The sequence below is a fragment of the Lipotes vexillifer genome, unplaced genomic scaffold, assembly GCF_000442215.2.
Source record: "Lipotes vexillifer unplaced genomic scaffold, Lipotes_vexillifer_v1.1 scaffold189, whole genome shotgun sequence".
Lineage (NCBI taxonomy): Eukaryota > Metazoa > Chordata > Mammalia > Artiodactyla > Lipotidae > Lipotes > Lipotes vexillifer.
The window spans coordinates 1,785,034-1,808,318 of record NW_006785816.1 but is presented as its reverse complement, the minus strand read 5'-3'; the positions used below and the strand labels follow the sequence as shown (position 1 = coordinate 1,808,318).

At 41.7% G+C, this 23,285-nt stretch overlaps 1 protein-coding gene across 4 annotated transcripts in view; it reads right to left on the bottom strand.

The window, feature by feature from the left end:
- The window catches only part of DCAF6 (DDB1 and CUL4 associated factor 6), a 168,797-nt gene that overhangs the window by 138,536 nt on the left and 6,976 nt on the right, over window positions 1–23,285 (bottom strand). For all 4 annotated transcript variants that reach the window (XM_007458100.1, XM_007458102.1, XM_007458103.1 and 1 more), the window contains exon 2: window positions 4,072–4,133. In XM_007458100.1, the coding sequence (XP_007458162.1) occupies window positions 4,072–4,133 (62 nt within the window). The remainder of the gene's footprint in view (window positions 1–4,071; window positions 4,134–23,285) is intronic.

Sequence of the window (23,285 nt, the reverse complement as noted above, 5' to 3'; positions counted from 1 at the left end):
CAAAAAAAAAAAAAAAAAATTCCAACAAACAAAAGCCCAGGGCCACATGGCTTCACAGGCAAATTCTAACAAAGATTTAGAGAAGAGTGAACAACTACCTTTCTAAAACTCTTCCAAAATAAAGCAGAGTGAGGAACACTCCCAAACTCATTCTATGAGGCCACCATCACCCTGATACCAAAACCAGACAAATATATCACAGAAAAAGAAAATTACAGGCCAATATCACTGACGAACATAGATGCAAAAATCCTCAACAAAATACTAGCAAACAGAATCCCACAGCACATTAAAAGGATCATACATCATGATCAGGTGGAGTTTATTCCAGGAATGCAAGGATTCTTCACTATATGCAAAACAATCAATGTGGCACACCATATTAACAAACTGAAGGATAAAAACCATGTGATCATCTCAATAGATGCAGAAAAAGCTTTTGACAAAATTCAACACTGATTTATGATAAAAACTCTCCAGAAAGTGGGCACAGAGAGACCCTACCTCAACATAATAAAAGCCATATATGACAAATTCACAGCCAACATCATTCTCAATGGTGAAAAACTGAAAGCATTTCCTCTAAGATCAGGAACAAGACAAGGTTGCCCACTTTCACCACTATTATTCAACATAGTTTTGGAAGTATTATCCATGGCAGTCAGAGAAGAAAAAGAAATAAAAGGAATCTAAATTGGAAAAGAAGAAAAAGTGTCACTGTTTGCAGATGACATGATCTATACATAGAAAATCCTAAAGATGACACCAGAAAACTACTAGAGCTGATCAATGAATTTGGTAAAGTAGCAGGATACAAAATTAATGCACAGAAATCTGTTGCATTCCTACACACTAAAAATGAAAAATCAGAAACAGAAATTATGGAAACAATCCCATTTACCACTGCAACAAAAAGAATAAAATACCTAGGAATAATCTACCTAAGGAGGCAAAAGAAGACCTGCACGCTGAAATCTATAAGACACTGATGAAAGACATTAAAGACCATACAAACAGATGGAAAGATATATCATGTTCTTGGATTAGAAGAATGAATATTGTGAAAATGACTGTATTACTCAAAGCAATCTACAGATTCAGTGCAATCCCTATCAAACTACCAATGGCATTCTTCACTGAACTAGAACAAAAAATTTTACAATTTGCATGGAAACACGAAAGACCCCAAATAGCCAAAGCAATCTTGAGAAAGAAAACAGAGCTGGAGAAATCAGGCTCCCTGACTTGAGACTATACTACAAAGCTACAGTAATCAAGACAGTATGGTACTGGCACAAAAACAGTATATCAATCAATGGAATAGGATAGAAAGCCCAGTGATAAACCCACACACATATGGTCACCTTACCTTTGACAAAGGAGGCAAGAATATACAATGGAGAAAAGACAGCTTCTTCAATAAGTGGTGCTGGGAAAACCGGACAGCTATAGGTAAAAGAATGAAATTAGAACACTTCCTAACACCATACACAAAAATAAACTCAAAATGGATTAAAGACCTAAATGTAAGACCAGACACTATCAAACTCTTAGAGGAAAACATAGGCAGAATACTCTATGACATAAACCACAGCAAGATCCTTTTTGACCACCTCCTAGATTAATGGAAATAAAGTCAAAAATAAACAAATGGGACCTAATGAACCTTAAAAGCTTTTGCACAGCAAAGGAAACCATAAACAAGAGAAAAAGACAAACCTCCAAATGGGAGAAAATATTTGCAAACAAAGCAATGGACAAAGGATTAATCTCCAAAACATACAAGTAGCTTATGCATCTCAGTATCAAAAGACCAAACAACCCGATCTAAGAATGGGCGGAAGACCTAAACAGACATTTCTCCAAAGTAGACATACAGATTGCCAACAAACACATGAAAAGATGTTCAACATCACTAATCATTAGAGAAATGCAAATCAAAACCACAATGACGTTATCACCTCACACCGGTCAGAATGGCCATCATCAAGAAATCTACAAACAATAAATGCTGGAGAGGGTGTGGAGAAAAGAGAACGCTCCTGCACTGTTGGTGGGAATGTAAATTGATATAGCCACTATGGAGAACAGTATGGAGGGTCCTTAAAACACTGAAAATAGAACTACCTAATGACCCAGCAATCCCACTACTGGGCATATACCCTGAGAAAACCATAATTCAAAAAGAGTCATGTACCACAAAGTTCACTGCAGCACTATTTACAATAGCCAAGACATGGAAGCAACCTAAATGTCCATTGACAGATGAATGGATAAAGAAGATGTGGCACCTATATACAATGGATTATTACTCAGCCATAAAAAGGAACAAAATTGAGTCATTTGTAATGAGGTGGACGGACCTAGAGCCTGTCATACAGAGTGAAGTGAGTCAGAAAGAGAAAAACAAATACCATATGCTAACACACATATAAGCAATCTAAAACCTAGTGGGAGGACAGGAATAAAGACACAAACATAGAGAACAGACTTGAGGACACAGAGTGGGAAGGGGAAGCTGGGACAAAGTGAGAGAGTAGCATTGACATATATACACTACCAAATGTGAAATGGATGGCTAGTAGGAAGCTGCTCCATAGCACAGGGAAATCAGCTCGATGCTTTGCGATGACCTAGAGGGGTGCAATAGGGAGGGTGGGAGGGAGGCTCAAGAGGGAGGGGATATGAGGATATATGTATACATATAGCTGATTCACTGTTTTGTACAGCAGAAACTAACACAACATTGTAAAACAATTATACCCCAATAAGAATGTTTAAAAAAAAAAAGGAGATTTTTAAACAATGGGGGAAATTTGATTATGGACTGTTTATTAGATGATACCAAAAAATATACTATCTTGTTAAATTATATAATGCCATTTTGATTACAAAAAAAATGTCCATTACTTTTAGCTTATATACAGAGGTGAAATGATTTCACATCTGAGATTTGCTTTAAAATACTTCAGCAAAGACAAAAAAAATGAAATGGAAAAAGAAAATGTGCCAAAATCTTGAATAACTGCTAAATCCAGGTCCTGAGTATATGAAAAGCATGATTAAAGGTGTTTTTTAATTAATTATTTTTTTAATTTATTCATTCACTCATTTATTTTTGGCTGCATCTGGTCTTCGTTTCTGCACGTGGGCTTCTCATTGTGATGGCTTCTCTTGTTGCAGAGCACGGGCTCTAGGCACATGGGCTTCAGTAGTTGTGCCTCACGGGGTCTAGAGCACAGGCTCAGTAGTTGTCACACACAGGCTTAGTTGCTCCGTGGCACGTGGGATCTTCCCAGACCACGGCTTGAACCCATGTCCCTTGCATTGGCAGGCAGATTCTTAATCACTGCACCACCAGGGAAATCCAGTGTCTGAAGTTTTCCTAACAAAACCTTACAAGAGTTTTGTTTTGACCTTGTTAAATTTGGGGTGCTATTAGACATGCAACTGGAAATGTTAACTAGAGAGTTATTTATACAAATCTGGAGTTCTGGGAAGAAGTGGAAAGTTGGAAGTCATGTTTTTCAGCCATGTGACTAAACAAAATCACTTAGAAAAGTGAAGAGAAAACAGGGTGGGAGGAACCAAGATAGAATGTTGGTACATCCAACGTTTGAAGGTGGAGAGGTGGAGGAGTCAGGGAAGAAGACGGAGAAGATGCAACAAGTCAATGAGATAGAAAGAAAACCAAGAGATTGTGGTGTTAGCAGAATCCAAGAGAATAAGTATTTCAAAAAAGAAAATGTATTCAACCAATGTCTAAAGTTTCTGAGAAGTGACCACTAGATTTGGAGACATTAAGATCACTAGTGACTGTCACAAAAGCAGTACCAATAGAGTGAAAGAGATGAAAACATTTCCATAATGTTAGAAAACTCATCATTCTTTAAAAAATCTCCCATATGCTTTCCTAAATTCAAAGTATACTTTTACGTTTTAATGTAAAACTTAATTCTCCCATTTACTTATACTTAGTCCAATCTCTTTTGGGAGGACTGGGGCAGTTCCTCAAACATCTGAACACTTAGTATTAAAGCCCTTCATAGTTGAGAATTAACTATTACTTACACAGCCATCATGCACATTCAGGGTTGCTTCAAGTTTTAATCTTTGGATAAATTCTCTTCTTCCTGTTTAAAAAGAAAGAACTAAATAAATCATACAATTTATTGCTTAGACAAGTGTAACACTGTCAAGAGCCTAGGAACTGTCATGAGGTAGAGTCAAGCTCTAATTTTAATTCCTCCATTTACAGGCTGAGTGACACTGGGCAAATTAACACCTCCTCAGCCCTAGTTTCCTCATTAGAGTACCTACCTACCTCATGTGGTTATTAAGTGATTCAAGGAGAGAAAGGGCTTAGCACAGTATCTGGAACCACAATAAACACTTAAATGTTCCCTTCACTCATCCATTCATTCAACAAATATATTGCGTACTTACTCCATTCCAGGTCGTGTTCTAGGAGCTAGAGATACAATGGTAAAATAAAAGAGAAAAAGATCCCTGACTCTAGTTAGCTTAATGAAAGACAATAAACAATATGTGACTTGGTAAACACTCTATATGGAAAAATAAAGCAGAGAAAGGGGATAAGAGAAGACTGGAGGTGGGGAATAGCGTTTTCGATTTTAAAAAGGGTGGCAAACTGTTTTAGAATACGCCACCTATTTTTAAACATCTCTTTCAGAAATGCTAAAATACTTAAAAGTTCATTTCACAGTGATGAAATGTGAGAGCACAAAAATTAAATCAGCCTAAATATCCATCAACAGCAGAAAAGTTATAATACTTCAAAAATATAATAAATTCCTCCTTTGAAAAAGAGAAATTGTTTCTTTAGGAAATGAATCATTTTTACCAAAAATGGACCAAAAATCTTCATGCTTATTCAGAAGCTGTAATGAAAGGAAGCCGAATATATATATGACAAAGAACAGTAATTAGCTAAGTGATCAGGCTGATGAGATTTCAAAATTAAATCTGACTATGCTCTCTATATACTCTCACAAGGGACTCTATTATGTTTTCTTGCAGTCCACGTAAAGAGCAAGATCTTGAAGCCAGACTGTTTTCTCCGTCCTTGCCTGTAACTGGTAAGATCGCTAGATAATGGATGAACACGTGGGTTAAAGATTTTGCGTGTGTTCGGGTGGGGTATAGTTCTTAAACTTATTGGAATAAAACAACCTGCAGAAATTCAACAAAGTATTTTCATGAATTAGGTTATACTTTATATAATTAACTTTTCAAATCTGATTTTCAGTTTTAAAAAGATGCTAACTAGTAAACAGAAAAAAAATTTTTAAATCTTTTCCTTTTGGCCATCAGCAGGTATGGCAATCCTACTGAGTTATAAATTAAGAGTTAAGGAAAAAAGTATTCAAATTAACAACACAGCAGTAATTAAAATTCATTAAAATGCTAAGAAAAAAGTATTAAAAAATTTTTTCCAAATTTTTAAAATCTGGGCTTGAAAACATGGCTCTAGCCATTTCCAACTAGAGAAAATGGTAGTGCAACATGAGAGAATAGAAGACAAAGTGAGTAATTTGAGCAAGAATTCTTACATGTGAACTTGTACATAAAAACATGCACTGAGACACGACAGAGACAAGACAGCTCCTAAATGATATTTTTATATGTGACTTAGGAGATCAAAATGATTGTATTGGGCTTCCCTGGTGGCCCAGTGGTTAAGAATCTGCCTGCCAATGCAGGGGACACGGGTTTGAGCCCTGGTCCGGGAAGATCCCACATGCCGCGGAGCAACTAAGCCCGTGAGCCACAACTACTGAGCCTGCGCTCTAGAGCCCGCGAGCCACAACTACTGAAGTCTGCGTGCCACAACTACTGAAACCCGCGTGCCTAGAGCCCATGCTCCGCAACAAGAGAAGCCACCACAATGAGAAGCCCACGCACCACAACGAAGAGTGGCCCCCGCTCACAACAACTAGAGAAAAGCCTGTGCGCAGCAACGAAGACCCAACACAGCCAAAAATAAATAAATAATTTTTTTTTTTTTTTAAATTGTATTGCCCCACATTCCATAAAATGGGCTTCTAGAACAACCTAGTATAAACCTCCTCTACCCTTCTGGTAATTAAATGCACTACACCAAGAAATAGGAGCTGAAAGCTAGGATAAAAATAAGAACTATCAGTTAAAAAAAAAAACTGAGCCCTCTCAAATTAAAATAAAAATAAACTCATGCCTATTATCAAGAACTGTGATGAGTCTGGCCTAGTTGTAAGCTAACAAGCTACCTGCCACCATTTCATGGATGCTATAGCAGAAGACACAGGACTTCTGAGTCAGAGGCAAAGATTTTCCTCCTCAAGAATGAGCTTCAGGTTCACATTGGTTCCCGTTGTCCCCCAATTCCCACGGGGCAATGCAGAGGGGTCTCGGGGGATATACTGCACATGCAGTGGGTTTGAATCACAGCTGGGGAACCCTGAACTGAAGGAACGCAAATCTTATATCAAGCAAACCTGCCTAACCTTTGTCCCAAAGGAAAACATTATCTTTACTATTCTGGACAATAAATCTGCCCTCTGCTCCACAGGGAGATATTATATCTCCCAAGTCTGTTCTCTTTAAAGAGAGTCCAGAACAAAGCAGCCAGTGCCTCTGCTCACAAGATGTGCAGAAATACAAAAGAGACATGGAGAACTGTCTCCCAACAATTACCCATTTGTTAAGGATGAATTTACCTATCACTGAGGCTTTCTCTCCAAGTCTTTCTTGCAGCCCAAGCTGTCTCATTTAATTCCATCTCTTTTACATTCTATTCTATATTAATAGATTGTAAGCTCCATAGAAAAAACACTTTTGTTCACTCAAGTATCCTAAGTGCCTAGAACAGTGCCTAAGACAAAGGAGGCACTCAATATACATTCCTGAATCAGTGAATAAATGAACAGGCTCATAATACCGATTCTGTTCTTCAACGTGTTTTCACTCAATAATACAAGGTGAACATCTTTCACTGGCAATAAATATAGACATATTGCTCATTTTTAATGGCTCTGTAACTTATGAAACAGCTTCATAACTTATTTATTCAGGTACCTATCTCTGTTACTAGACTGAGATGCTTGGGACAAGAAATGTTAGGCTTAAATCTAACTTGGAACATACTACACATACACTGGGCAAAACTTAACATCTCAGGGCCTTAGTTCTACATTTGTAAAAATTTTATATTTGATGGGAATAATACCATCAACTTTACAGGCGTATTGTCTGGAATAAATTAAGTAGCATATGCAAAACTCATAGATGTGACTGATACACTATAGACACTTAAGATTCGTTCTCTCCCTATGTACACATGGGATTGTTCTAAGTTAATATTGTCTGAAAAGAGAAATTTTTTTTGTTTGCTTTTGTTTTTGTTTTTAGGCCGCACCGTGTACCATGTGGGATCTTAGTTCCCCGACCAGAGATCAAATCCGTGCGCCCTGCACTCGGAGTGCAGAGTCTAACCACTGGACCACCAGGGAAGTCCTGAGGGAAAATGATTTTTAAAGAAAGACTTCATTGGGCTTCTCTGGTGGCTCAGTGGCTGAGAATCTGTCTGCCAATGCAGGGGACACGGGTTCGATCCCTAGTCGGGGAAGATCCCACATACCGCGGAGCAACTAGCCCCGTGAGCCATAATTACTGAGCCTGCACATCTGGAGCCTGTGCTCCGCAACAGGAGAGGCCGCGATAGTGAGAGACCTGCGCACCGCAATGAGGAGTGGCCCCCACTTGCCGCAACTGGAGAAAGCCCTCGCACAGAAACGAAGAGCCAACACAGCCATAAATAAATAAATAAAATTTTTTTTTAAAAAGGCAAAATTCCTTAAAAAAAAAATGAATTCATTAAGGAGTTGGGGTAACTTCAACTAGTTAAGAGAAAAGAATAAGGCTGCTGATACTGAGAAACAGAGACGGAACAGCACTTTAACAAAACTTTTTGTAAGGTCGGATCTTAACAAACGGCATCGCGAAACAGGAAAGCTTCAAGTGAGCTTTATTAGGGAGCGCTCCCGGGCGAGGTTCACTGGTCCGAGAGAAAGGGGCCAGAGAAGTCGCGCCCGGGCGAGGGTTGGGCAAGATTTTATAGGGGAAGAAGGGAAAGGGGTGTGGTGAATCTGGAAGGGCGCACGGTATTCCTTACTTGGTGGTCTTTTCGGGTATCCTGGGGGACTGTTAGTCCCGCCCCTCGAAAGGCGGGAAGGCTGGGCCGGGTGCAAAGTCCCCAGGTCAGCTCCTCGAACTGGGTGGTCCGGAAAGTCTCCAGGTCAGTTTCTGGAACTGGATAGTCCGGAGAGCTTCGGTCTAACGCAACCTGTGAATCTGATTGTGTTCCCCTGCCTCGGGCCAGCTGGCCTTATTACATCCCGACATCTTTGGTGTAATGGGGCGGCGTTCTAATCTCTGGCTACTTCATGCTGAATGGGGGCGTCGAAAGGGGAGTCGGGCGACCAGTGGGGGGTTCTGTAGGAAGCAAGGTGTAAGGACCGAGGAGCATTTGGTTTGTGGCCACCCGAGAGACTTCCTCCATGCGCCTGCGAAGGAACCTAAGAAAACAGGGAGCAAGCATGCTACGAAGAGGGTGCGGTCCGGGTTTGAAAGAGGGGTGTCAAAGAGTCCCTCTCTCGGCGGGCTGAGGGCCTCTACGACTTGGAGACAGGAGTGGGAAGGGGAGGTCCCGGTATCGGAGATAGGCAACAGAGAGGCCGGGTTCAGGCGGGGGAAGAGGTCGAGGTAGATAGCAGGGTTTTTTCAATGAACAGTAGGTGGAACTCCTGGATGCGGGAGGGGCCCAGGAGGGAGAGAGACTTGTGGCCTAGAAGGTCGACCAGCCGGTGGGAGGAAAACACGGTTAGTGGGTGGGTCACAGTCAGTTTGAGTGTTTGTTTGGTCAGTTTGGCTGCCGCTGCTAGGGCCCAAAGGCATGGTTGCCATCCCCGAATAATTGGGTCTAGCTGTTTGGAGAGGTAAGCCACGGGGCCGTAGGAGGGCCCTACAGGCTGGGCAAGGAGTCCAGTGGCTATTCCGGCCCGTTCATCCACAAAAAGGTGAAAAGGTCGGTTTGGGTTGGGCAGAGAACGGGGAGAAGATATCAGAGCGTTACGGAGGGTGAGAGAGGCCTGTCGAACGGCGGAAGGAGCGGTGAGGGGTCCTTGAGGGGTTTCTTTAGCGGCTAGATATAAGGGTTTAGCGAGGAGAGCCAAGTTAGGGATCCAGACTACTGGGTGGAGAGGAATTATGGCCTCATTGATTAGTCGTAGGTCCTGGACCAGGCGATAATCCCCAGAGGCCTTGCGGACAGGCAGGATGGGGGTGTTGCAGGGAGAGACAGTGGGGATAAGGAGTCCCTGGCTTAGGAGTCTGGTGATAATAGGTTGTAGGCCCCTAAGGTGAGTCTCAGAGATGGGAAATTGGGGCCTTGATGGAAATCTGGAGGGGTCCTTTAGGCGGATGAGGACGGGGGAATGCTGTGTTGCTATTAAGGGCTTAGAAGTATCCCAGACTTGGGGATTGATTGGGTTCGGTGTGATTGGAAGAGGGGGATAGGAGGGGGAGGGTTCTAGAGACAGGCCGAGAAAAGGAAGCAGGAGTTGGGAGGAGGGGACCTTAGGGTCAAGTCTAACAAGCTGGAGGGAGGCCCCTAAGTGGAAAAGGACATCTCAGCCTAGCAAGGGAACTGGGCAGGATGGTATGACTAAGAAGGAATGAGTAAAAGGGAGTCCTTCGATGTGACATGGGAGTGGACCAGTCTGGAGTGGGAAGGATGGTTTGCCATCAATACCCATGACCGAGATCTGGGAAGGAGAAACTGGCCCGGAATAACTAGGCAGGACCTAATAGGTAGACCCCGTGTCCACCAAAAATGAGATGGACTTACCCGCTACCTGTAGCGTTACCCTGGGCTCGGCAAGGGTGATGGGGGTCTTCGAGTCCGGGCGCCGTCAGTCGTCAGCCAATCCCAGCAGTTTGAGTGGCAATGCCGTTGGGTCGGCCTGCCCCCCGCGTGGTGACGCTGAGGGAGGGCCAGTCATAGGGCAGTCACTCTTCCAGTGGCCCGTTAGCCCGCAGCTGGGACAGGGCTTAGAAGGAGGTTGGGGATTGGGACGTTGGCGATCCCAGTGGCCTTCTTTTCCGCATTTGAAGTAGGCCCCGGGCAGGGTTGCCTTTAGCGGACCCCGTGGATGCTGTGATCCATGGGAGATGGCCGGCCTTAGGGCGGCTACAAGAGCTTGGGTTTGGAGGGCCACCTTTTGGTGCATTCGAGCCTGTCGGCTGGATTCTGCCAAATCCTCACGGCCATTATAGACTTTAAAGGCCATCTTTACCAGATCTCAAATAGGGGTTTGAGGGCCGTCTTCTGCCCACTTTAATTTCTTTCGGATGTCCGGGGCTGATTGGGTGATAAAATGGGTGGCTAGGACCGCTGCCCCTGCCGGGGTGTCGGGATCCAGCCGGGTGTAGAGTTAAGGCCTCTGTAAGGCGATTGAGAAAGATAGCTGGATTTTCGTTAGGTTCTTGGGTTATCTCTTTTAGTTTTTCAAAATTGACTACCTTATGAGCGGCAGCCTGTATGCCAGCCGGGAGGCATTGGATCATGAGGTCGCGTTTACGACGGCCATCTTGGCCATCCTGATAAGTCCAGCCTGGATAGGTGCCAGGTACGGCAGTCGCTCCGACAGGCATGGAGTTGTTGGTAAGGTGAACCTGATCTGCATGGTTTCGGGCAGCAGTTTGAATTCTTTCCCTCTCGTCAGGGATCAGAGTAGAAGATAGGATCACAAAGATATCGTGCCAGGTTAGATCGTAAGCTTGAGAGAGAGAGAGCGAAATTCTTTGATGTAGCGGGAAGAGTCGGCAGAAAAGGAGCCTAATCGCTTTTCTATTTGAGAGAGATCTTAGAGAGAAAAGGGAACATGAACTCTAACTAATCCTTCCGCTCCTGCTACCTCCCTCAGAGGGCAGAGAAGATTTGAATCTTGGGAGTCGTGAGAGCGTGTATGTGCACTAATTGGCGAAGCAAGGGGCGTGGGAGGAGAAACCGCGGGGGAACAGTTGGAGGGGCTGGAACGGGTTCGGGAGAAGGAGGGACCGCTTCAGGATAGGGTGGAGGTTGGAGAGGAGCTCTGGAGCGGGGAGAGGCGAGAGATTCGGGTGGGTCAGCTAGTGGAGAGAGGCCATAGTCAAAGGAAATTAGGGGCTTGAATGTAGGAGATGTCTGTTTGGCAAGAAGGATCTGGGAAGTGGAACAATCGACGCAGAGGGAAGGGCGGGAGCGTAAATACCAGAAGGCCTGAACATAGGGGACCTCGGACCATTTGCCCGTCCTGCGGCAGTAATTATCTAGATCACGGAAGATGTTAAAATTGAAAGTCCCTTCAGGAGGCCATGTGGATTGATTGTCTAGAGGATATTGTGGCCAGGCCACAGTGGAATAGAAAATAAGCCGTCAGCGATGGAGATCTTGGGAGAAACCGAGGGCTGTAAAATTGGCTAGGAGACACCCCAGGGGCGTCTTAGAACCTGGTTTCGATTGTGAGGTTCCCATGACCCCCAGTCTGTCCCTGAGTGAACAGAGAGGGAGAGAGGCGTCCCTGGTCTCCGTCTCCAATTCACGGCAGGTTGGAGGGCGGTTAGGCGATTGGGACGTCTCCACAATCACCCGAGGCCCGACGGGTCGGAGAGCAGTCAGGCAATTGGGACGTCTCCACAGTTGCCCGAGGCCTGGAAAGAGGACGGAGGAGTCCCTCACGCGGCTGCAATTAGGGACAGGGAGTCCGGTGGGTAGGGACTCTGGGGGTCGGAGGGAACAAGGGAGGGGGACTTACCCCGTTTTCTGCCGGGTGGATGAGTAGAGGTTCCCTGGTTGTCTCCTGGGGGAGAGGAGGTGCGGCCCTCGCGGTAACCCGCGGGGCTTGGTACCCCTCCCGGGTTTCGGCACCAAATGTAAGGTCGGATCTTAACAAACGGCATCACGAAACAGAGGAAAGCTTCAAGTGAGCTTTATTAGGGAGCGCTCCCGGGCGAGGTTCACTGGTCCGAGAGAAAGGGGCCAGAGAAGTCGCACCCGGACGAGGGTTGGGCAAGATTTTATAGGGGAAGAAGGGAAAGGGGTGTGGTGAATCTGGGAGGGCGCAGAGTATTCCTTATTTGGTGATCTTTTCGGGTATCCTGGGGGACCGTTAGTCCCACCCTTCAAAAGGCGGGAAGGCTCGGCCAGGTGCAAAGTCCCCAGGTCAGTTCCTCGAACTGGGTGGTCCGGAAAGTCTCCAGGTCAGTTTCTGGAACTGGGTGGTCCGGAGAGTTTCGGTCTGATGCAACCTGTGAATCTGATTGTGTTCCCCTGCCTCGGGCCAGTTGGCCTTACACATTTCACTTTACTTGACTCTATTGCCCCTTTGAGCAACTTCTCTTTAAGGCCAAACTTCCTAGTCAACTACAAACGCTGCCATCTCTAGCTCATTGTCAGGTCTTCCTTTTCCTGAACCGTCTGTTTTGCCCCCTCCTATTCATTGGTTTTGTTCTCAGAAATGGTGGGGTATCAGTAAATTCAATGGTCTCTTTCAAGGCACATTTTTCATAACCTCATAGCATCATTAGCTGCCATAGGTAAATGCTGTCTCCTTGACATAATCTTCTTCTTTGGCTTCCAAGACATCTTGCCAGATAACCAGGAGAACTTAAAATTAAAGTGTAACAAACTCTGAGGAGAGAAAGAACACAGAACTGTTACCTTTGACAATGAACAGGACAAAGAGGTGACTGCAATCAAAATGCGTAAGAAGAAAATAGTAAAAACTCAAATGAATGTTTAAAGGCCAAATGTGGGCTAGAGACACAGTTTAGAATCTCTAGGATCCTAGGCACAGAGAGAATCTACATTCAGTCACCAGCTCTTTTTCATGAGCCTCCCCCAAGTACTCATATGAAACACTGAAAACAACAGGAAGCCTGAGACAGTCCCTGTCTGGTAAGACTTAAAAAGGAAACTGCAGTCACTTTTCAGGCCCTTCTCTCATGGGAAGCAAAAGTCTTAAAGCCACTGGGGAAGCCCTAGCTAAAAAGAGCCTCAGCAAAGGTCCACTAGCTTTAAGAGAGGCAGGAAACCCTCACGTCCATTTCAGGCAAAGGCAAATGCCTTCAGGAAAGGAAAGAAGTATAAACTGCCTATCCTTAAGGGAGGGACAGGAATCCCCCTCCCATCCCTACCAAGAGCCTTACAATGAACAACAAGCAGCAGTTAAGTGTGGTGGCTTTGAAATGTGTCAACTCACAACGAACCATGTTTCCCAGAATTTTTTCCCTGTATGATTCATGTTACTTGAATTATCAGTCATATTTGCACAAGATTGGTGGGTGGAAGTAACAGCAATACTGATTTTTATTGATGCTTATATTATTTATATACATTGTTACTTGTCTGGCTCACCTCGTTAGAATGGGGAGCAACTAGGCCTATAACCGTCCTGCCTACCCATAGATCCTCTTTTAGGTTCTTGGAATACTAGGCCAGTTTGTGTTTAGGTCCATGACAAAGGGTACCAGTTTCTCCTAAAAAAAACACCTACATCTATAAGACTGAAGACAGTGAGAACTGGCATAGATCTTATGTTTTCATGGGTTCAGGCTTGTCATTCCTATCCCCAACTTACCATCCTTTCCCAACTGTCTGTCCTGAGGATGTCAAGCCCCAGCAAAAGACATGAAGAAAACAACTTTACAGAGACAGTTTAATGAGTTCCCACAACTACACAAAGTCAAATACCAGTAACACATCTTTGTGTGTGTTTGTATACCTCCTAGTAATTCTGCTTCTTTGATTTAACTCATTCATGATTAACATTTTCAGCAAACTAGCAACAGAGGGAAACTTCCTCAATCTGGTAATAAGCACCAATAAAAGACCTAAAATATATCATATTTCATGGTGAAAGACTTGAATGCTTCCCACTTAAAATCAGGACAATACAAGGAAGTCCACTCTCACCACTATTATTAAACACAGTCCTGGAAGTTTTAGACATTGGAATAATGTTAAGGGAAAAAAAAAAGACACATAGTTTGGAAAGGAAGAAATAAAACAGTCCCTATTGAAAGATGAAATGATTTTCCACGTAGAAAATCTCCTGGAATATACCCAGAAACCTCTGAGAATTAATAAGTAAGTTTTGCAAGATCACAGCATATAAGATCAACACACAAAAAAAATCATACTGTTACATACTAACAATGAATGGGTAGAAGTTGAACTTAAACACAATACATTTGGGCTTCCCTGGTGGCACAGTGGTTAAGAATCCGCCTGCCAATACAGGGGACATGGGTTTGAGCCCTGGTCCAGGAAGATCCCATATGCCGTGAATCAACTAAGCCCATGTGCCACAACTGCTCAGCCTGCGCTATAGAGCCTGCGAGCCACATTACTGAAGCCAACACGCCTAGAGACCATGCTCTGCAACAAGAGAAGCCACCACGGTGGGAAGCCCGCGCACCACAACGAAGAGTACCCCCCGCTTGCCGCAACTGGAGAAAGCCCGCGAGCAGCAACAAAGACCCAACTCAGCCATAAATAAATAAATAAATAGATAGATTTATTTTTTTTAAATACATTAATAATTGCTCAGAAGAAAATTAAATATTTGGACATAAATATAACAAAATATGCTGAAGATGTGTATCTTGATAATTATAAAATGCTGATGAAAGAAACCAAAGAATTAAATAACTGGAGTGATGTACTGTGTTTACGGATCAGAAGACTCAACATAGTAAAGATGTGAGTCCTTCCCAAACTGATATGGGAGTCCAATGCAATTCCTATCAAAATCCCAGCAAGGTATTTTGGAGATAAGGACAACCTTACTCTAAAACTCATATAAAAAGGCAAAAGACATAGAAGAGCTAAAACAATTTTGAAAAAGAATTATTGAGGGGAGAAAACGTCACTCAACTTGATGTAAAAACTTACTATATAGCTACAGTAAGCAAAACAGTATGGTATTTACAAAGGGACAGATACACAGATCAATGCAAGAGAATAGAGAACACCAATTAGATACACATAAATGTGCCCAGCTGATTTTTAATAAAGGTCCAAAAGCAATTCAATGGAGAAAATACTGACTTTTAAACAAATGGTGCTAGGGCAAGTGGACATTCATAAGCACAAAAATGAACTTCACGGTAAATCACATACATCGTACAAAAATTAACACAAAATGGACTCTGGACTTAAATGTGAAAATATAAGACTATAAAACTTCAGGGAAAAACATAGGAGGTAATCTCCAGGACCTAGGGTTAAGTTAAGAGTGTTTAGACATCAGACCAAAACCATAATCCATAAAAGAAAAAAACTGATAAACTGAACCTCTCCAAAGTTAAAAACCTTTACTCTGCAAAAGACTCTATGAAAAGAAGAAAAAGACAAACTACACACTGGGAGAAAGTATTTGCAAACTGCATATCTGACGAAGGACTAATACCTAAACTATATAAATAAGTCTCAAAAAACAACAGTGAAAAAACAACAGTGAGAGACATGAAAATACACCCCACTGAAAATATAAAGATGGCAGAACCCCTCCGAGCACCAACAACCAGCTGCGTTGGGACCTGGCCTTACCTGCCAGCTGGCCAGCATCAGCCCAGGACTCCTGCACTGCACAGCCAGCCATACCAGGACCTGGCCCCAGCCACAAGCAGCTGGAAGCCTCTGCACTATGCAGGGCCCCACAGCCAAGTGGGCTGGGAGCCAGCCCCATGTACCAGAGTGCCACAGCAATCAGCCCCACCACAACAAAAGGGCCCACATAGCCCACACAGGGGGCACCCCTAGGTCATACAACTCTGGTGACCTGAGGGGAGTGTACTTATCCCACAAGCTGCACAGCACAGCCAAAAAAAAAGAAGATATAACAATTGTAAATATATTTGCACCTAACATAGGAGCACATAAATACATAAACCAAATATTAACAAACATAAAGAAATTGACAGTAACATACTACTACTAGGGGACTTTAACACTCCACTTACATCAATGGATAGATCATCCAGACAGAAAATCAATAAGGAAACACTAACTTTAAACAACATATCAGGGACTTCCCTAGTGGTCCAGTGGTTAAGAATCCACCTCCCAATACAGGGGACGCAGGTTCAATCCCTGGTTGGGGAACTAATATCCCACATGCCATGAGGCAACTAAGCCTGCACTCTCTAGACCCGTACACCACAACTAGAGAGCTCACATGCCACAGCTACTGAGCCCACATGCTATGGAGCCCACGTGCCACAACTAGAGATCCCCATGTACCACAACTACTGAGCCCACGCCCTCTAGAGCCCACACACCACAACAAAAGATCCTGCATTCCACAACTAAGACCCGATGCAGCCAAATAAGTAAATAAATAAAGAAAGAAACATTTTACAAAATGGTTAAGATAAATGTTCTGTGTATCTTACCTCAGCTAATTAAAAAAAAAATCAAATCAGACAAACTTAATAGATATAGAAAGAACGTTCCATTAAAAAGCAACAGAATACACATCCTTCTCAAGTACACATGGAACATCTCAAGGATAGAGCACAAGCTGGGCCACAGAGCAGTCTCAATAAATCTTCTTAAGACTGAAATCATACCAAACATCTTTTCTGACCATAACACTATGAGCCTAGAAATCAACTATAAAGAGAAACTGCAGACACAAAAAACACATGGAGGCTAAACAACATGCTACTAAACAACCAAAGAGAAAATCCAAAAATACCTGGAAACAAATGAAAATGGAAACACACTGATCCAAAATCTATGGGACTTAGCACAAGCAGTTCTAAGAGAGAAGTTTATAGCAATACAAGCCTAGCTCAGGAAACAAGAAAAATCTCAAACAACCTAACTTTACACCTAAAACTACTAGAAAAATAACAAAACCCACAGTTAGCAGAAGGGAAGAAATAATAAACAGCAAAATAAGTGAAATAAAAACTAAAAGATCAACAGAAAAGACCAATGAAACTAAGAGCTGGTTCTTTGAAAAGATAGACCAAATTGATAAACCTTTAGCTACACACATCAAGAAACAAAGAGAGGGCCCAAATCAACAAATCAATAAAATCAGAAATGAAAAAGGAGAAATACAAAGGATCATAAGAAATTACTATGAAAAACTATGCACCAATAAAACGGACAACCTAAAAGAAACCGACAAACTCCTAGAAATGTACAATCTCCCAAGACTGAATCAAGAAGACACAGAAAACGTGAACAGACAAATTACCAGTAATGAAATTGAGTCAATAATCAAAAAACTAAGAATAAGCAAAAGTCCAGAACCAGACAGCCTCACAGGTAAATTCTACCATTTAAAGAAGAGCTAATACCTATCCTCAAACTATTCAAAAAAACTAAAGAGGAAGGACTTCTGAACTCATTCTATAAAGCCAGCAGCACCCTGATACCAAAAAAAAAAAAAAAAATCACAAAAAAAAGGAAATTACAGGTGAATATCACTGATGAACACACATGCAAAAATCCTCAACAAAATACTAGCAAATCAAATTCAACAATACATTATATGGATCATACACCATATTCAAATGGGATTTATCCCAAGAATGCAAGGATGATTCAATATCTGCAAATCAGTGTGATACACCATATTAACAAATTGAAGAATAAAAATCATATGATCATGTGATCATCTCCATAGATGCAGAAACAGCTTTTGACAAAATTCAATATTCATTTATGATAAAAATCCTCAACAAAGTAGGTATAAAGAGAACACACCTCCATATAATAAAGGCCCACTTTACTGACAAGTCCACAGCTAACATCACACTCAACAGTGAAAAGCTGAAAGCATTTTCCCTAAAATCAGGAATGAGACAAGGATGCCCACTCTTGGTACTTTTATTCAACATAGTACTGGACGTCCCAGACACAGCAATCAGACAAGAAAAAGAAATAAAAGGAATCCAAACTGTAAAGGAAGAAGTAAAACTGTCACTGTTTGCAGATGACCTGATACTACATATGGAAATTCCTCAAGATACACCAAAACACTATTAGAATGAATGAATTCAATACAGTTACAGATACAAACTCAATACATAGAAACCTCTTGTTTCGATGCAGTAACAATAAACCACCAGAAGAAGAAATTAAGCAAAAAATCCCATTTACAATTGCATCAAAATGAATAAAACACTTAAGAATAAATCTAACCAAGGAAGTAAAAGACTCAGAAAACTATAAAACACTGATAAAAGAAATTGACAATGACACAATTGGAAAGATATACTGAGTTTTTGGATTGGAAGAATTAATTGTTAAAATGTTTACACTATCCAAGGCAAGCTATAGATTCAATGCAATTCCTATCAAAATACCAATGGCATTTTTCACAGAACTAGAATAGATAATTCTAAAATTTCTATGGAAACACAAAATACCCCAAATAACCAAAACAATCTTTAGTAAGAACAAAGCTGGAGGTATCACACTCCTTGATTTCAAACTATACTACAAGCTAAAGCAAATAAATAGTATGGTACTGGTACAAAAACAGACACACAGATCAGCGGAACAAAATAGAAAACATAGAAATGAACGCACACGTACACTGTCAATCAATCTATGACAAAGGAGGCAAGAATACAGAATGATGGGCTTCCCTGGTGGCGCAGTGGTTGAGAATCTGCCTGCCAATGCAGACGACACAGGTTCGCGCCCTGGTCTGGGAAGATCCCACATGCCATGGAGCAACTGGGCCCGTGAGCCACAATTACTGAGCCTGCGCGTCTGGAGCCTGTGCTCCGCAACAACAGAGGCCGCGATAGTGAGAGGCCTGCACACCGCGATGAAGAGTGACCCCCACTTGCCACAACAAGAGAAAGCCCATGCACAGAAATGAAGACCCAACACAGCCATAAATAAATAAATAAATAAATACATTGTGTATATATAAAAAAAAAAAGAATACAGAATGAAGGCAAAGATTGCAACTTCAATAAATGGTGTTGGGAAAACTGGAAAGCTACATGCAAAAGTATCAAACTGAACAAACTTTCTCACATCATATACAAAAATTCAAAATGAATTAAAGACTTCAATGTGAGACCTGAAACCATAAAACTTCTACAAGAAAACATAGGCAGTATGCTCTTTGACCTCAGTCTAAGTAATATATTTTTTATGTCTCCTCAGAAAGGGAAACAAAAGCAAAAATAAACAAATGGGAGTATATCAAACTAAAAAGCTTCCTGCACAGTAAAGGAAACTATCTACAAGACTAACAGACCACCAACTGAATGTTAGCAGATATTTTACAAACTATATTTCATAAGGGGTTAATATCCAAAATACACCAAGAACTCATATGATGCAATATCAAAACAAAACCCGAGGGACTTCCCCTGTGGCACAGTGGTTAAGAATCCACCTATGTTTTCAAATGGCGATCATGAAAAAAGAAAAAAAAAAAAGAAGAAGAATCCACCTGCCAGTGCGGGGGACATGGGTTCGATCCCTGGTCCGGGAAGATCCCACATGCTGCTGAGCAGCTAGGTCCATGCGCCACAACTACTGAGCCTGTGCTCGAGTCCGCAAGCCACAACTACTGAAGCCCATGCACCTGGAGCCCACGATCCACAATGAGAAACCACTGCAATGAGAAGCCCATGCATCGCAATGAAGAGTAGCCCCTGCTCGCCCCAACTAGAGAAAGCCCGCGCAGAGCAACGAAGACCCGATGAAGCCAATTAACTAATTAATTAATTAAAAACCCAATTATAAAATGGGCAGAAGACCTAACAGACATTTTTGCAAGGAAGACATACAGATGGCCAATGCGCACATGAAAAAATGCTCAACATCCCTAAACATCATGGAAATGCAAATCAAAACCACAGTGAGATATCACCTCACACCTGTCAGAAAGGCTATTATCAAAATAACAACAACAAGTGTGGGAGAGGATGTGAAGGAAAGGAAACCCTCATGCACTGCTGGTGGGAATGCAAATTGGTACAGTCACTATGGAAAACAGTATGGAGGTTCCTCAAAAAACTAAAAAGAGAACTACTATACTATCCAGCGATTCTGCTTCTAGGTAATTTCCAGAAGAAAACAAAAGCATTAATTTGAAACAATATATGCGCCCCTGTTCATTGTAGCATTATTTACAGTAGCCAAGATGTGGAAGCAACCTAACTGTCCATCAACAGATGAATGGATAAAAAAGATGTGGTGCATAAATATGCAATGGAATACTACTCAGCCATGAAAAGGATGAAATCTTGCCATTTACAACAACGTGGATTGACCCGGAGGATATTATGTTAAGTGAAGTAAGTCAGAGAGAGAAACACAAATATCATATGATTTCACTTACATGTGAAATCTTAAAAACAAAACAAATGAGCAAACGTAACAGAACAGAAACAGACTCATAGATACAGAGAACAAACAAAACAAATGAACAAAAGTAACAGAACAGGGGCTTCCCTGGTGGCGCAGTGGTTGAGAGTCCGCCTGCCAATGCAGGGGACACTGGTTTTGCCCCAGTCTGGGAAGATCCCACATGCCGTGGAGCCTGGCCGCTGAGCCTGCGCATCGGGAGCCTGTGCTCCGCAACGGGAGAGGCCACAACAGTGAGAGGCCCGCGTACCGCAAAAAAAAATTTTATTTTAAAGTAACAGAACAGAAACAGACTCATAGATACAAACAGGCAGTTGCCTAAAGGGAGGGGGTTGGGAGGAATAGTTGAAGGAGATTAAGAGGTACAAACTTCCAATTACAAAATAAACTTCCAATTACAAAATAAATGAGTCACATCAATGAAATGTACAGCATAGGAAATACAGTCAATAATATTGTAATAACTTTGTATGGTGACAGTAACTATACTGATCATGGTGATTGTTTTGTAGTGTACAGAAATATCGAATCACGATGTTGAGCACCTGGAACTAAATTAAATACTTCAGTTAAAAATTGATACTTCAGGGCTTCCCTGGTGGCGCAGTGGTTGAGAGTCCACCTGCCGATGCAGGGGACACGGGTTCGTGCCCCCGTCAGGGAGGATCCCACGTGCTGCGGAGCAGCTGGGCCCATGAGCCATGGCCGCTGGGCCTGTGCATCCGGAGCCTGTGCTCCGCAACGGCAGAAGCCACAACAGTGAGAGGCCCGCATACCGCAAAAAAAAAAAAAAAAAAAACAGTGGCAACACTAAATGCTGATGATGATGCAGAGAAACTGGATTACTCATACGTGGCTGATGGGAACATAAAACGGTTCAGCCATACTGGAAAAAGGTATGGCAGTTTCTTACAAAAGTAAACAATGTGCTTATCATATAGTGCAGTAATTACAATTCTTGGATATTTATCCCAGAGATGAAAATCTATGTTCATACAAAACCCTGTATATGCATGTTCGTAACAGCTCTCTATTTAATAGTCAAAAACTGGAAACAATACAAATATCTTCAACAAATGAACGATTAGTTATATATTGATATCATGAAATACTAATCAACAATACAAAGAAATAAACTATTGTACACACAACCTGGATGAATCTTAAGGGAATTATGCAGACTGAAAAAAGCCAATCTCAATAGTTTACATGCTGTTATTTATAACATTACATACATGTTATTTATGTAACATTCTTGAAATGACAAAATTATAGAAAGGGAGAACAGATTAGTAGTCACCAGGGGTTAGCTGTTGGGAGGGAAGGAGGTAGCTGTGGCCAAAACTGGGATCACAAAGGACTATTGTGATGAAACTGTTCTGCACCTTAAATATAGTGGTAACCACTTTAATCTATTAACATTAATTAACATTAATTTAAAATTATTAGAGAAATGCAAATCAAAACTACAATGAGGTATCACCTCACACCGGTCAGAATGGCCATTATCAAAAAATCTAGAAACAATAAATGCTGGAAAGGGTGTGGTGAAAAGGGTACCCTCCTCCACTGTTGGTGGGAATGTAAATTGATACACCACTATGCAGAACAGTATGGAGGGTCCTTAAAACACTAAAAATAGAAAGCAATCCCACTACTTGGCATATACCCTGAGAAAACCATAATTCAAAAAGAGTCATGTACCACAATGTTCACTGCAGCACTATTTACAATAGTCAGGACACGGAAGCAACCTAAATGTCCACTGACAGATGAATGGATAAAGAAGATGTGGCACATATTTACAATCGAATATTACTCAGCCATAAAAGGAACAAAATTGAGTTATTTGTAGTGTGGTGGATAGACCTAGAGTCTGTCATACAGAGTAAAGTCAGAAAGAGAAAAACAAATACCATATGCTGACACATATATATGGAATCTTAAAAAAAAAAAGGTACTGATGAACCTGGTGGCAGGGCAGAAATAAAGACATAGACATAGAGAATGGACGTGAGGTCACGGTGGGGGAGGGGGAAGCTGGGGTGAAGTGAGAGTAGCATCGATGTATATACACTACCAAATGTAAAACACATAGCTAGTGGGAAGCAGCAGCATAGCACAGGGAGATCAGCTCCGTGCTTTGCGAAGACCTAGAGGGGTGGGAGAGAGAGGGTGGGAGGGAGGCTCAAGAGGGAGGGAATATGGGCATATATGCATGCATATGGCTGATTCACTCTGCTGTACAACAGAAATTAACACAGCATTGTGAAGCAATTATACTCCAATAAAGATGTATTAAAGATAATAATAAAATTTTTTTAAAAAAATAAAAATTAAAATCAGTGCTATAAGTGCATGGAACTAAATACACACACATGCAAAAGTGCATGTAAAACTGGGGAAATATGAATAAGATTCATAGATCTATCTATGTCAATTTCCTAATTGTGATATATTAATATAGTTGTACAAGATACTACCATTGGGAAATTGATTGAAGGTATATGAGATCTCTTTGTATTATTTCTAACAACTGCACATGCATCTACACTTATCTCTAAATTAAAAGTTAAAGTACTAAACAAAACAAAACCTTCCCACAAAGAAAACTCCAAGCTCAGATGGCTTCAATGATGAAATCTATCAAACATTTAAGGAAAAGGTAATTTCAAGTCTACACAAACTCTTCAGAAAAAGGGAAGAACACTTCCAACACATTTATGAGGCCAGCATTATCCTGATACGAAAAACAGGCAAAAATATAACAACTGTGAGCTAATATCCTTAAAGAACAAAAACACAAAATTCTTACCAAAACTGAAGCCAG